Source organism: Chiloscyllium punctatum, chromosome 7 (genome assembly GCF_047496795.1).
Source record: "Chiloscyllium punctatum isolate Juve2018m chromosome 7, sChiPun1.3, whole genome shotgun sequence".
Lineage (NCBI taxonomy): Eukaryota > Metazoa > Chordata > Chondrichthyes > Orectolobiformes > Hemiscylliidae > Chiloscyllium > Chiloscyllium punctatum.
This window is the reverse complement of record NC_092745.1, coordinates 108,244,134-108,259,821: the sequence shown is the minus strand read 5'-3', so window position 1 is coordinate 108,259,821 and position 15,688 is coordinate 108,244,134. Positions and strand designations below refer to the sequence as shown.

Below are 15,688 nucleotides of genomic sequence, written 5' to 3'. Positions count from 1 at the left end.
TGCGGTTTCAGTTACCCGCGGTTTACTGCAACCCAAACATATTACAGGGAACTTTCTGGAACCAGGGATCGGGGGCTGTCAGGTAGGTAAATTTCCCTTTTAAGTGAATTGGTTTACTCCAACTGCAATTTCGGGCTTCCACAGTAGGTCTTGGAATGTATCCCCTGCAGTGAGTGGGGGGCGCGCGGGTGTCTACTGTACGTCCTTGCTATTGAATGCCAGAGTAGCCTGCTTCCATTTTCACTTCCTAAACTAGTGCTTGTATCTCTATTAGGACTTCTTCTGCCAACCTCTAACCCAGTGCCCCATCCTATTCGTCCCTGCTCATGAGTGCCAGCCTCCGGTCCAGGGATGAAAACTCTGTTACTGGTTGAATGGCTGATCATTAGTCTGTGTTGCTAAAGTTGTTAACCAGTATATCCATTATCGCTGATGGCTTATTGCTGTGTTCATGACAGCTGTGCCATGATGTGTCCCAGACACTGAGTTTGCCGTGTGGTTCCAAACTGAAAATTTAAAGCAGATCTTTTCAAACATTTTACTGAGCTCATCAACCAGCTCGCACAAACATTAATGGAGAGGTATATCACTCTATGTTCCTTGGATGACAGAATTGCTTGTGCTGGCCACCCTGACAATTAAAAATTTAAATCCAGATCTCCTGGGACTCTGGATTCCTAGCAGATAAAAAGCAAAAAGAGTTTCTGGAGCATTCTCCAGACAGGGTAAAGATTTTGACCATTTATGCTTAGTTTTTCCATCACTACGTTGAAAATCAATTTAACTGCTGTTCATTGCTATTTTATAGTCTATTTCATTCTTCATGATTTTCATTTTGACAAGAATATGGTGTGGGTTTCACTGAGCTCATGATACAATGAACATTATATTATGTATATTACTTAAAATGTTATCAAGTTGTTAAAAATGAGCTTGATTTTGTTCTCAGAAATGAACAAAATTAATTTAAACATGCTCACTGCCATATTTCTCTTCTATCATTCCATTATATTTTTCTTGTAGAATTCATTCATTTACAGTACATGACTCTGGGATTGCGTATCTCAATTCTATCAAAACTGCATTTTCCTGAATAGACACCTTTTTACTCTCTCTGTGTGTCGTAAGTGTGCGTGTGTGTGCGCGATGGTTTGTTAATGTAGGTATTGACACACACTTGGCATTCACTTCATTAATTAAATTTGGTTAACGTTGATCTTCTACATGACCTTGAAATTCCTTGGTAGCAAGCCTCATTTTATTTGACCTCCACAATGAAAAACCTTTAACTCCTAACATGAAAAACACAGAGATGCATTTCTACACTAGGTGATTCAGTATATGTTTCTCATGGAATTCAGTTTTTAGAGCCAAATAAAAAGACATAATATGAGCCCAATAATTTGAAGTGTCAGCTGAGCACCTAAGCTTCTAGTACTTGTCTGTGTATATTGATTTTTGCCTGCCTCTAGCATTCAAATTCTTTGGAATTTTTTAGATAAACTAGTACCAGATGTTTGAGAGGTCAAGATGGAGATATATATAAAGTGAACAAAGCTATAAGGTTTTGGTGAGAGTGGCGTAGGCAAGAGATTGGGTCAGCAAATCAAACTGTGTATAAATTTACGTAATTCACTTGCTTTCATGTCGCTTTATGAACTTCTCCAAATCCCACTATTAGTCCAATTCATTTTATTTGTTCTGTGTTTACTCCAGGCATTGCCTGTATTGCCTTATCTGTTGTGGATCAACATGGAAATCCCATACAGACAACACTGCAGCAAGAGCAAACAGACCCTTCCAGATTATGTTTTCCCACAGATCTCATTCAGGAAGCAGACTTCAACAAGCTGACCTGTGTCTCTAGATATGAGAGCAACTCTGAAGGAAAAATATCTGGTAAGTACCACTACATTTCAAACAGATATATATGATTGGGAATTAAATACGCCCTTGAGTATCACTGGCAAGCCCAAGAATGCACTTTTTTAATATTATGAGTTTAAATGTAGTTGTAGAGAAAGATCCACTCAATTGTGATGAAACCTTTATCATTGATGGTGAATGTAAGAATGAGACAGTGCAGTAAAACTATTTTTAAAATTCTGGTTCGGCTTTAAACATTACTTTAACTTGCTTGATTTCACCTTGGCCACGGTTTCTTTATAGCTGGAACTATTGGGAGATACTGAAGTGAATTTTAACTGTTGTTGAGAAGGTGGGCAAAATTGCTTGAGTGTCCATTTTGTTAGCTTTGAGAAGGTGGTGTTAATACTCATCCTTAGACTGTTGTAATTCTAGTGATGATGGTTCTCTTGGTAGCATTGATAGATGGGGTATTTGAAGATTTTTCCAGTGACAATAAAGGAAATGTGATATGACCAGGTCAGGATGGCATCTGATTTGGGGCACAACATTGCAGAGTTGCTACTGCCATGAATTTCAGCTATTGGTATGGAGATCACAGGTGTGAGAGGACTATTAAAGTAACCCTGGTGTGTTACTGTAATGGTTTTGTATATTGTACATACTGTATCCATACAAATTGTTGATGGAAGCAAGCAGAATGTGAATTATGAGTGATAGGGGCACCAGTCAAGCTAATGTGTTGAATGGTGTTAAGCGATATAAATGTTGTACCAATACCCAACAACATGTGGTAAATATTCCATCATAACCTGAAAGAAAGCTTGTAGATGGACAAGTTTGAGTGATTAGGAGTTGATGGTGAGGACTTTGACGATTTTATTTTTTCATGAGATGTGGACATAGAACATAGAAAAATACAGCGCAGTACAGGCCCTTCGGCCCTCGATGTTGCGCCGACCAAAGCCTACCTAACCTACACTAGCCCAATAACCTCCATATGCTTATCCAATGCCCGCTTGAATGACCATAAAGAGGGAGAGTCCACCACTGATACTGACAGGGCATTCCATGAACTCACAACCCGCTGAGTAAAGAATCTACCCCTAACATCTGTCCTATACCAACCTCCCCTTAATTTAAAACTGTGTCCCCTAGTAACAGCTGACTCCATACGCGGAAAAAGGTTCTCACTGTCAACCCTATCTAAACTCCTAATCATCTTGTACACCTCTATCAAATCGCCCCTAAACCTTCTTTTCTCCAATGAGAACAGCCCCAAGTGCCTCAGCCTCTCCTCATACGATCTTCCTACCATGCCAAGCAACATCCTGGTAAACCTCCTTTGCACCCGTTCCAGTGCCTCCACATCCTTCCTATAGTATGGCGACCAAAACTGTACACAATACTCCAGATAAGGCCGCACCAGAGTCTTATACAACTGCAACATGACCTCAGGACTCTGGAATTCAATAAGGTTTGTGAGGCACGACCTGCCCTTCACAAAACCATGCTGACTATCCTTGATCACATTATTCCTATCCAGATGTTCATAAATCCTATCCCTTACAATTCTCTTTAAGACTTTGCCCACAACAAAAGTGAGACTCACTGGCCTATAGTTACTAGGACTGTCCCTACTCCCCTTCTTGAACAAGGGGACCACATTCGCTATCCTCCAGTCCTCTAGCACTATTCCTGTAGACAATGACGACATAAAAATCAAGGCCAATGGCTCCGCTATCTCCTCCCTAGCTTCCCAGAGGATCCTAGGATAAATGCCATCAGGTCCAGGGGACTTATCTATCTTCACCCTTTCCAGTATTCCCCGGACCTCTTCCCTACATACCTCAAAGCCATCCATTCTAATCACTTGTGACTCAATATTCCCATCAGCAACAACGTCCTATTCCTGAGTGAATACTGACGAAAAGTATTAATGTAGTGTCTCTCCAATCTCCTCTGCCTCCAAGCACAACTTCCCACTACTATCCTTGACTGGATCGATACCTACCCTAGTCATCCTTTTTATTCCTGACATACCTATAGAAAGCCTTAGGGTTTTCCCTAATCCTACCAACCAAGGGCTTTTCATGTCCCCTTCTCGCTGCTCTTAGCTCTCTCTTCAGATCCTTCCTGGCTACCTTATAACTCTCAATCGCCCCAACTGAACCTTCACGCCTCATCTTTACATAGGCCGCCCTCTTCCCTTTTACAAGGGATTCCAATTCCTTATTAAACCACGGCTCCCTCCACCAAGACCCTTTCCTCCCTGCCTGACTGGTACATACTTATCAAGGACACCCAATAGCTGCTCCTTGAACAAGCTCCACATATCATTTGTGTCCTTCCCTTGAAGCCTATTTTTCCAATCCACACTTCCTAAGTCATGCCTCACCGCATCATAATTTCCCTGCCCCCAGCTATAACTGTTGCCCTGCAGTGCACACTTATCCCTCTCCATCACTAGAGTAAAAGTCACCGAGTTGTCACTGTCCCCGAAGTGCTTACCTACCTCCAAGTCTAACACCTGGCCTGGTTCATTACCTAGAACCAAATCCAGTATGGCCTCACCTCTTGTTGGCCTGTCTACATATTGTGTCAGGAAACCCTCCTGCACACATTGGACAAACTTGAGCTTGAAACTTGAGCTGTAGCTTTTCCAGTCAATATCTGGGAAGTTAAAGTCCCCCATAACAACCACCCTATTACTTTCACTCTTCTCCTGAATCATCCTTGCAATCCTTTCTTCTACGTCTCTCGGACTATTAGGAGGCCTGTAGAAAACTCCTAACAGGGTGACCTCACCTTTCCTATTTCTAACCTCAGCCCAAACTACCGCAGATGGCAAGTCTTCCTCCATCACCCTTTCTACTGCTGTAATACTATCCCTGACAAGCAATGCCACACCTCCCCCTCTTTTACCCCCACCTCTGACCCTACTAAAACATTTAAACCCTGGAACCTGCAATAGCCATTCCTGTCCCTGTTCTACCCACGTCTCTGTAATGGCCACAACATCGAAGTCCCAGGTACCAACCCACGCTGCAAGTTCACCGACCTCATTTCTTATACTTCTGGCATTGAAGTATACACACTTCAAGCCACCTTCCTGTTTACTGGCACCCTCCTTCGAAATCGATGCCTTGTTCCTAACCTCCCTACACTCAAGGTCCTGTACCCTAAAGCTACAGTCCAGGTTCCATGCCCCTGCAGAGCTAGTTTAAACCCTCCCAAAAAGCGCTAGCAAACCTCCCCCCAAGGATGCTGGTGCCCCTCAGGTTCAGGTGGAGACTATCCTGTTTTTAGAGGTCCCACCTTCCCCAGAAAGAACCCCAGTTGTCCAGAAACCGGAATCCCTCCCTCCTGCACCATCCCTGTAGCCACGCATTTAACTGTTCTCTCTCCCTATTCCTCGACTCTCTATCACGTGGCACGGGGTAACAGACCAGAGACAACAACTCTGTTCGTTCTAGCTCTGAGCTTCCAACCTAGCTCCCTGAAAGCCTGCCTAACATCCTCACCCCTCTTCCTCCCTATGTCATTGGTGCCAACATGGACATCACTAGCAAGACCAGCATTTGTTGCCCTTGAACTGAGTAGCTTGCTAGACCATGTCAGAAGGTAGTTAAGAGTCAACAATGTTGCTGAGAGTCTGGACTCAACATATAAACCAGACTGAGTAAGAGTGGCAGATTTCCTTCCCTGAAGGATGTTAGTGAGCTAGATGTGTCTTCACAAGAATCTGTGTTAGTTTTGTGGTTGCCTATTACTTTGACTAGCTCTCAATTCCAGATTTATTATTGTTTGAATTTAAAATCAACCAACGGATGTGGTTGAATTTGAATTCATGTCTTCCTTGTTTTCCTGGACTAGATTTACAAGGATTATGAATTCAGTGACAATTCTGCCTTGGCATTGTTTTCTCACACTACTGAAGTTTGTTCTTTGTTTTCTGAAGAATTTTTTTTATTCTTTAATAACGCCATCTTTCAATGGCCTCAAAACTGAAAAATCAAATTGTTCTGACATTTTGTAACATAGACCTCTGATAGTAGGGCAAATCTCATGGACGTTCTCTGCATTGCTTCCAGGATTTGGATGTTAATGTTTGTTTTTTTAAAAAAAAGTCTTTACTTTTTGCATTCACTAGTTGTTGTTGTCATTGGCAGTATGCTCATTTAATGGCCATTGCTGCTGACCTACAATGAGCTACCTTCAACACCGCTAAGGTCCATTTGCTGAAGGCACGTCCATAGTGCTTTAGGGAGAGTTCCAGGATGTTGATCCAGGGTTGATGAGGGAATAATGCTACATGTTAAAGTCATGATGGTGTGCAACTCAGAGAGGAATTTAAAGATGGTGTTTCTCCCATTTGTCTGCTTCCTTTGTTCGCCTAGGTGACAGAGTTATCTGGTTTGCGAGATGCTGTTGAAGAAAACTTGGAGAATTGATGCAATGCTCCTTGTAGATGGTGCACACAATAGCCATGGTGTGCTGATGATGGAGAGAGTGAATGTTTAAAATGAGTCGTTTTGACTGAATGATGTCAACCTTTTTGAGTTTGTTGGAACTGAGCCTGTCTCAACAAAAAACTCCAGTATAGACTTGTGCTTTAATAGCTGGTGGTAGAAAGGTTTTGGGTGTCAGGAGCTGCTTTCTTCTGGATATTCATTCCCAGACTAATCATGTAATTTCAATATCTATGTGGCCAGTCAGTCCTGTTGGAATTTTGTAGGGCTGATCCATAGGATAATGATGGTGAGGAAGTTAATAATAGTATTTTTCACTACATTAAAGGCACAGAATAAATACACATTATTGTTTTTAGTAACTCTATTGAAGATAGTAGACAATTTCTTGTTGAAAATGAGACTGGGAATAGAGGGTAAGAGGTGATATAGGCATCAAGGTACTTGTTTGATTGACCAGTACGTCTTTTTGGCCTCATCATTTTTATATGTTCACAACATGGTCTGCAGAGATTGCATAGTTTGACCTCAGCAAATCATTATATACTTTTAGTATGACAACTTCAGCTGTGCACTGCATTGTTCAACTCTGCAGCATGATTGCTACTCTAAAGTTAACATCACTCTTGGATCGATTTCAGTCTCTCTGACAGTATTTGTACAGTTCATGAAAATATTACTATTTTTTACTGATGTGTATTGTGTTTCATCTGCATCTGTCCACTTCAGTTTCTTTAAGTGTTCCCAAAAGTTAGTGTACCCTGTCATTTTAGGAATTTATATTCCACTTCTCAGTCCAGACACAGATTTAAATCAACCTTACAACACAGGGTTAGGCTGTTTGGCCCACAGGTTCATGTTCTCCATATTAGCAGTAAATCCTAATCCACTGTGCCTACCTTTTAATCTTATACCCATTGCTTTTGTCTTTTTCTCCTTCACTCATAAGCCACCGCAGACAGTTTGTTTCTATTTGGTCTGACCAGTCCGTTTTGTGATATTAATGCAAGTTTTGTTTTGATGTCAGCAAATCCACTTTGTATTCTATCCAATTACACTAATTCCTTTCCACTTGCAAAGATGGTCCAGAGATGAATAAGCTTGTCTTGTTAAGCGACTCGTCTAGGAGAATTTTATTGAAGGATTTGCCAGCTAGTCAGGTACCTTATATTGTGAGGTTTTCCAGTGTTCACTGGAAAGTCACTTCCACAAAAATGTCAGGACACTTATGGAAGGCAAATGTTTGAAACCATCCTGGTTACAGGTTTTTTAAAATTTGTTATTAGTTTTCAGTCCATTATTTTCTTCTTTACTGATTTAAGATGGTTCATAGTTAACTGATTTTGTCTTTTTCCTCTTTTCAAAAAGAGCTACTGCCTGGGCTTGTTTCCATCTCAGTGAAACCAACCCTTCACTTATCAATGCATGACAACAGTTGGCACTTTACAAATATCATGCCTCGTCTCTAATTCCGAGAGTGCAGTGTGGTATCTGAGCAGCATGTACTGAATACTGTAATAAACATGCCTCATTGAGCATTCAGATGTAACCAGTTCACCCAAGAGAGTGGTGAACAGCATATAAACATATAGGTGCACATCACAGAATGTGGGTAAAACTGACCATCCCTAGATTGATTGATTGTGCAGCTTATCCTCTTAACTGCACATTTTAATCACTGTATTATCTCTTCAGACCCCAACACCCTTGTACGTTTTGATATTTGGGAACAGGGAAACATCAGTCTATTGCAACTTACTGAAAAACTTCAGAATGGTCTTCGTCATGCTCTTTGTGATGTTGTTATGGAATTTCGAATGCTCCAGTGCCCACTTTGCGTGGAATCCTACTGCCCTGCCATGGTCACACCTGAGAGTGACACAAATGGTAAGCATTTAAAATTCACACATCAATGTTTTACAAAATAGTGGAAGAATATTGTGATAATCAGCTATGGTCATTTTTGCAGAGCAGTGCAAATACCTTTTGATATGAGAAAGATGTTTTCTGTAAAATTGTTGCAGGTTCATGTGAGTTAGATTGAGTTTCAATTCAGAGTTTTGTAGTTCCATGTAAAATCCTGTTTACCTTCCATTCCTCTTTATGCTGGTCTTCATTGGTTCCTGATCTGCTCATACTCTCAGTTTAAAAAAAAAATCATCCTTTGTCTTTCATGGTCTTGCATCTCCCTAACTCTGTAGCGTCCTCTCAATTCCTCAGACCTCTCTAATCTTGTAATTTAACTGAATACATCCCAGAACTCTCTTCAGAATTGGTGATCATCCACCTATTCCCCATGTTAAAAAAAGGCCTTCCCTCAACACTTTTAGAGTGATGTTTGGATGTCGAGACATAATACAAAATATTAAGATGTGAGGCCTAAAGCTTAGACCTCTGCAAATGATTATAGGTATCTCAAACATGGTTTCTAATTGAGCATGTTGTCGGTGATGAATCAATGTCCCTTTTGGACTGTTTCATGTGTCACCAATTTCCGTCAACTTCCACAGTGCCACTGTGAAGAGAGAAAACAGTCTTTATTTCTGAGTCTTTTTTAAACCTTTTTTTTATTAATTCATTTTATTTATGGGATGTTGGTGTTACTGGCTAGGGCAGTATTGTCCATGTGTAATTGCCCTGAGAGCAGGTAAAAGTCAATCTGATGTGGGTCTGGAGTAACATGTCAGTCAGACCAAGCAACGATGGCAATTCCCTTCCCTAAAGGACATTAATAAACGGATGGTTTATTCTGACAATTGACATCAGTTTCATGGTCATAATTAGATTCTTAATTCCAGATTTTTCTTACTAAATTGAAATTTTACCATAGTGGGATTTGAACCTGGGTCCCCAGAAACTTACCTGAGTCTCTGGCTTAATAGTTAAGCGATAAAACCGCAAGGAGAAAGTGAGGACTGCAGATGCTAGAGATCAGAGCTGAAAATGTGTTGCTGGAAAAGCGCAGCAGGTCAGGCAGCATCCAAGGAGCAGGAGAATCGACGTTTCGGGCATCAGCCCTTCTTCAGGAATCTTTTCGGTAGGGAGGAGGGACTTGGGGGAGGGGCGTTGGGAATGCAAGAGGTGGAGGGAGGTCAAGGTGAGGGTGATAGGTTGGAGTGGGGTGGGGGCGGAGAGGTCAGGAAGAAGATTGCAGGTTAGGAAGGCGGTGCTGAGTTTGAGGGATTTGACTGAGACAAGGTGGGGGGAGGGGAAATGAGGAAACTGGAGAAATCTGAGTTCATCCCTTGCGGTTGGAGGGTTCCCAGGCGGAAGATGAGGCGCTCTTCGTCCAACCGTTGTGTTGCCATGGTCTGGCGATGGAGGAGTCCAAGGACTTGCATGTCCTTGGTGGAGTGGGAGGGGGAGCTGAAGTGTTGGGCTACGGGGTGGTTGGGTTGGTTGGTCCGGGTGTCCCAGAGGTGTTCTCTGAAACGTTCCGCAAGTAGGCGGCCTGTCTCCCCAATATAGAGGAAGCCACATCGGGTGCAGAGGATGCAATAGATGATGTGTGTGGAGGTGCAGGTGAATTTGTGGCGGATATGGAAGTGTCCCTTGGGGCCTAGGGGGGAGGTGTGGGTGCAAGTTTTGCATTTCTTGTGGTTGCAGGGGAAGGTGCCGGGAGTGGAGGTTGGGTTGGTGGGGGGTGTGGACCTGACGAGGGAGTCATGGAAGGAGTGGTCTTTTCGGAACGCTGATAGGGGAGGGAAATATGTCTCTGGTGGTGGGGTCCTTTTGGAGGTGGCGGAAATGACGGCGGATGATACGCTGGACATGGAGGTTGGTGGGGTGGTAGGTGAGGACCAGTGGGGTTCTGTCCTGGTGGTGGTTGGAGGGGCGGGGCTCAAGGGTGGAGGAGCGGGAAGTGGAAGGGATGCGGTGGAGGGCATCATCGACTACGTCTGGGGGGACATTGCGGTCCTTGAAGAAGGAGGCCATCTGGGTGGTACGGTTTTGGAACTGGTCCTCCTGGGAGCAGATGCGGCGGAGACAAAGGAATTGGGAATATGGGATGGCATTTTTACAGGGGGCAGGGTGGGAGGAGTTGTAGTCTAGGTAGCTGTGGGAGTCGGTCGGTTTATAGTAAATGTCCGTGTCGATTCGGTCACCCGAGATGGAAATGGAAAGGTCTAGGAAGGGGAGGGAGGAGTCTGAGATGGTCCAGGTGAATTTGAGGTCGGGGGTGGAAAGTGTTGGTAAAGTGGATGAACTGTTCAACCTCCTCGTGGGAGCATGAGGCAACGCCGATACAGTCATCGATGTAGCGGAGGAAAAGGTGGGGGGTGGGGCCAATGAAGCTGTGGAAGATGGACTGTTCCACATATCCTACGAAGAGGCAGGCATAGCTGGGGTCCATGCGGGTGCCCATGGCTACTCCTTTGGTTTGGAGGAAGTGGGAGGATTGGAAAGAGAAGTTGTTCAAGGTGAGGACCAGTTCAGTCAGTCGAAGGAGGGTGTCAGTTGAAGGGTACTGGTTGGTAGGGCGGGAAAGGAAGAAGCGGAGGGCTTTAAGTCCTTTGTGATGGGGGATGGAGGTGTACAGGGACTGGATGTGCATGGTGAAGATAAGGCGTTGGGGACCGGGGAAGCGAAAATCATGGAGGAGGTGGAGGGTGTGGGTGGTGTCCCGAACATAGGTGGGGAGTTCTTGGACTAAGGGGGACAGGACCGTGTCGAGGTACGCAGAGATGAGTTCGGTGCGGCAGGAGCAGGCTGAGACAATGGGTCAGCCGGGGCAGTCAGGTTTGTGGATTTTGGGCAGGAGGTAGAAAGGGGCAGTGCGGGGTTGTGGAACTATGAGGTTGGAGGCGGTGGATGGGAGATCCCCTGAGGTGATGAGGTTATGGATGGTCTGGGAGATGATGGTTTGGTAGTGGGAGGTGGGGTCATGGTCAAGGGGGCAGTAGAAGGAGGTGTCTGCGAGCTGGCGTTTAGCCTCAGCGGTGTAAAAGTCAGTGCGCCAAACCACTACCGCGCCTCCCTTGTCTGCCGGTTTGATGTTGAGGTTGGGGTTGGAACGGAGGGAGTGGAGTGCTGCACGTTCCGAGGGTGAGAGGGGTGGAGAAGTTGAGGCAGTTAATGTCGCGGCGGCAGTTGGCTATGAAGAGATCGAGGGTGGGTAAGAGGCCAGCACGGGGTGTCCAGGTGGATGGGGTGTGTTGGAGGCGGGAGAAAGGGTCGTCAGAGGGTGGGCAAGAATCTTGGTTGGAGAAGTAGGCACAGAGGCGAAGGCGGCGGAAGAATTGTTCGATGTCACGCCGCATGTTGAACTCGTTAATCCGAGAGTGTAGGGGAATGAAAGTGAGGCGATAAAACCGCTAGGCCATCATCACACTTTTATGATTCGCTGTCTAGCAAAAGACAGGCTCAAAATGTTAACACTGTTTCTGACTCGGCAGTTGCTGCAGCATCTGCTAAGATAACATTTTCTGTCTTTATTTCAGATTTCCAGCATCTGCAGTTTTTGCTTTCCCTCCTACTGGTGCCAATGAAATATTAAAAGCCTTTCATATTGCAAGCATTTCTTAATGTTTCATTCTTTTTTGTGAATGGTTAGGTCGACTCAGCAGGTCAGGGTCAGAGATTAAAGAAGCAATTGCCCTTTCTAGCAGTTTGACTGGAAGTAAAAGCAGCCCTGTACCTGTTTCCATATCCACCCCTGGCAACTCGGAATCCACCACTCCAACAAGCAAGACAGGCCGACGCAGTTTCTGGGATATGCTGGTGAGTGTAGATATTTGGATGCCTGCAGTGTTTAAAGCCAGATCTTGAGTGAGGTTTCCCACTTTGTTACAGTTTCTAATGGGCTATCCAAAACTGTTAAGGTCCTAGATGAGGAGGGGTGACTAGACTCCAGTTCCTAATTACCTCACCCACTCAATGGTTGGTTGCAATAAGGTTAATTTAGAAAGGATTCCTGGACTCCCAACCAAATGGACTTGTGCCTTAGAAGGAACCGATATAATTAAACTCTACGGAACCAGAGGTGATTGATGGCAATAGTTGAGTGAGGGATATGCTGAGCCATAAGATTGCAGATTGTGTTGGAGTACATTCTGCTGTTAGTGGTGGCCTAGAGCGCCTCATGGATGCCCTGTCTTGAACTGATGGATCTATTCAAAGTCTGTCCTGTTTAGCATATTGATATGCCACTCAAGATGATGGAGGTCATTCTCAATGTGAAGGTGGGACTTAGTTTTTACAAGAACCGTGCAGTGATGATTCATCCCAAAACAGTCATGGACAGATACATCTTAAGCAGGCAGATTGGTAAGGGTGAGGTCAAGTATGGTTTCCTTTACCTGCTGCAGACCAAGTCTAGCAGCCAATTCCTTTAGGAGCCATGCAGCTTAATAAGTTGTGCTTCTGCCAAGCCACTCTTGGTCGTGGATATTGATAACTCCCATCAGGCTGCCTCATTACCTTAGCAGCCACAAGAGATCAAAGAGTCTATTAGACCTGTTTGTTTCCAGCCACTTTGAAGGCTTGTTGTTCGTATTCCCTTTGCATTCATAGGTGACAGTCCTTGGGTTACTCTTGCTTTCACGTGCGTTTTCTCTCTCTCTCTCTCTCTTCCTCCCTGTCTCTCTCTCTCTCCCGCCCTGTGTGTGTGTCTCTCTCTCTCTTTTTCTCTCTCTCTCTCTCTCTCTCTCTCTCTCTCTCTCTCTCTCTCTCTCTCTCATCTCTCCTAAGAGGCAACTTTTTCACGCAGAGGATGGTATGTGTATGAAATGAGCTGCCAGAAGAAGTGGTGAAAGCTGGTACAATTATAACATTTAAAAGACATCTGGATGGATATATGAATAGGAAGGGTTTAGAGGGATATGGGCCACTTGCTGACGAATGGGACTAGATTTATATGGGATAATTGATCAGCATGGATGAATTAGACCAAAGGGTCTATTTCTGTGCTGTACATTTGTATGCCTCTGCTTGCAGGTTAGGTGGATTGGCCATGCTAAATTGCCAATGATATCCATCATTATGCAGGCTAGGTGGATTAGCCATGGGAAATGCAAAGTTACAGGGATGGGGTAGGGGGCGTGTGTCTGGATGGGATACTCTTTGGAGGGACAGTGTGGATTTGATGGGCCGATTAGCCTGCTTACACACTGTAGGGATTCTGTGTTGCAGAGCCAGGTGGACAGTCTTCCTCCATTTGAAAAGTGACAAGGAATGTTTATATTTTTCAGAGTAAGACTGATTTCTCTGACACTGGCACCCCTAAGACCACAGATGACATTGTTCTGGAAAGGACCGATGACAGTCGTATTCGTCGTAGGCACAAAACGGAACATTTGAAGCAGTCTTCTAGTCACGACCGAGCATCCACAGTGGAACTGGAACAAACACAGAGACAGGCAGCTTCAAGAAGGTACAGCCTCTGCCAAATCAACAGTCCCTGTTTATCCTTGTTAGTTAGCTATATCAAACACACAGCACAAACAATCTACTCATACTACAAGGTGTCAATTACAAAGACAGCATTAAAACTGTTTCAGGTGGTCTGATTTCAGGTTGTTCAGCCAGACTGACTGCATTTGCTGTGATTACCCTCTGAAATTGAGTGTAATTTCAAGACATAAGACTCGTGCAGATGGATATTGAAATCCTGAGGAAATGATCTGTTGCTCAGGGCTTCAATAACAAGCTGTGCAGGACCGATTTAATATTTATATTTTAAGTGGGTCGACTGAGTGAAATTAAAACATGTAATCTGCGCAAGTGTAAATAATGCATGACTTGGAGTTACATCTTAATGAGGAAGCAGCAGTAACTCAATCTATAAGAACTTTGAGGATTTAACTTTTGAACAGTACGTTTTTAATGTTATTAATCCTGCCTCAAATAGCAACCATTGCATGTAATGTACGTATGAGTATGGCCAAACAGTGGAGACTATTTGTGACCCTGTGGTTTTTATTTACTGCTGTAGTCAGAGGCTAATGAGTAATATATCAACAAATTGAAACTTGTTTCCAGATCTGATTTGTTAACAGCTTGAGATGCTTAACTATACATGCAAATAAGGATTAGAAGGTCTACTTTAAAGGCCTGTATCCAAGCTGGACCCACTTCTGCCGATTGATAAGATAATGCATTTGCATTCTCAGTGAGCCTAACTGCATGTCTTTCTCCGAGTGAGGTAAATGGAAATTCATTCGGTCATGCCTATTTTTCTAGTTCAGCTTTTTTGAACAAGTAGAGGCTTTGAACTAACCTGTGAAAACTGCCAGAGATGGTCAGGAACCACCCTGTCCATGTCCTGTCTAATAGGTAGCCCTTCTGCTCGCATGGCAATATGTTTGGAAAGCCATATAATTATTGCTTGAATATATCCACCCATGTTGGCCTGTGTCTCCAGGTTGTTATATGCATTTGATTTTCAGTATTTTAATATCTGGTATGGGATTACTGATCAATCTGCTGTGTCTCACTAGGCCTTCCTCTGATAAGTATAACTGATGTAATCATTGTTTATAATTATCTCCAAGTATGTTGAGAAAGAGTGCTGTAAATCATCTGACATTTACTCTTCGGTACGTTCTATTCTATCTGACTTTTACTCTTAACATCGATGATTTTCATGTAACTGATTAGGAAATTTGATCGAGTTAAATGTATTTATTTCAATGAGGAGAGCAGAGTATTTAATAATGCTCAATTACAATGAAAATCAAATATCATTTCTTTCAACTTACATAGACAAGATGAAAATTAGTTTCGGTTGGACTATCCCAATGTGGGTGTGCATATAGGTTTGATAAATGCAGGTGAATACATTTTAATAAATAAAAATGAAACAAACTTCTATAGCCTGCTAACTTCCTGCAGGAAGCGGACTAGCCAGTTGGAGGAAGGAGACCTGGGATCTCTTCATCCTCTCTTTCACGTCACATGTCAGCAGTGGATGGCATTCATGGGTGTGCTGGGTGAGTACGTCTCAATTCCTTGTGCAATCCCAAAAAGTTGCGTTTCAATATGAAACTCTGTTTTCTTTTGTATATCCATTAATTAATTTGTCTGATAACTTAACAAGTTTTGTGTTCAGAGTTGTTTGTATTTTTAACCCATAAAATAAAACAGTAACTCTAGATGTTTGCCTTCATCAATGACAACACTCTTGCCTCTGAGTCAAAAGCCTGAACATGAGCTTGAGTAACCTAGGCTATCGCTTTTTGTGCAGTACTGAGGGAATGCTGTGCTGTCAGAGGCAGTGTCTTTTAGGTGTAATATTAAGGTGAAGCCCTGTATTTGCCCCTGCTCTTCAGGGAGAACTAGAAGATTCAATGGCAGTATTTCAAGAAAGAACAGGTGAGTTATTTCAGATCTCTTAACCGATGTTTATCTCT

At 43.4% G+C, this 15,688-nt stretch overlaps 1 protein-coding gene across 9 annotated transcripts in view; it reads left to right on the top strand.

Annotated features, from left to right (window-relative positions):
- The window catches only part of szt2 (SZT2 subunit of KICSTOR complex), a 266,338-nt gene that overhangs the window by 158,546 nt on the left and 92,104 nt on the right, over positions 1-15,688 (top strand). For all 9 annotated transcript variants that reach the window (XM_072574543.1, XM_072574540.1, XM_072574542.1 and 6 more), the window contains 5 exons: positions 1,717-1,899; positions 8,034-8,225; positions 11,893-12,059; positions 13,529-13,710; positions 15,171-15,268. In XM_072574543.1, the coding sequence (XP_072430644.1) occupies positions 1,717-1,899; positions 8,034-8,225; positions 11,893-12,059; positions 13,529-13,710; positions 15,171-15,268 (822 nt within the window). The remainder of the gene's footprint in view (positions 1-1,716; positions 1,900-8,033; positions 8,226-11,892; positions 12,060-13,528; positions 13,711-15,170; positions 15,269-15,688) is intronic.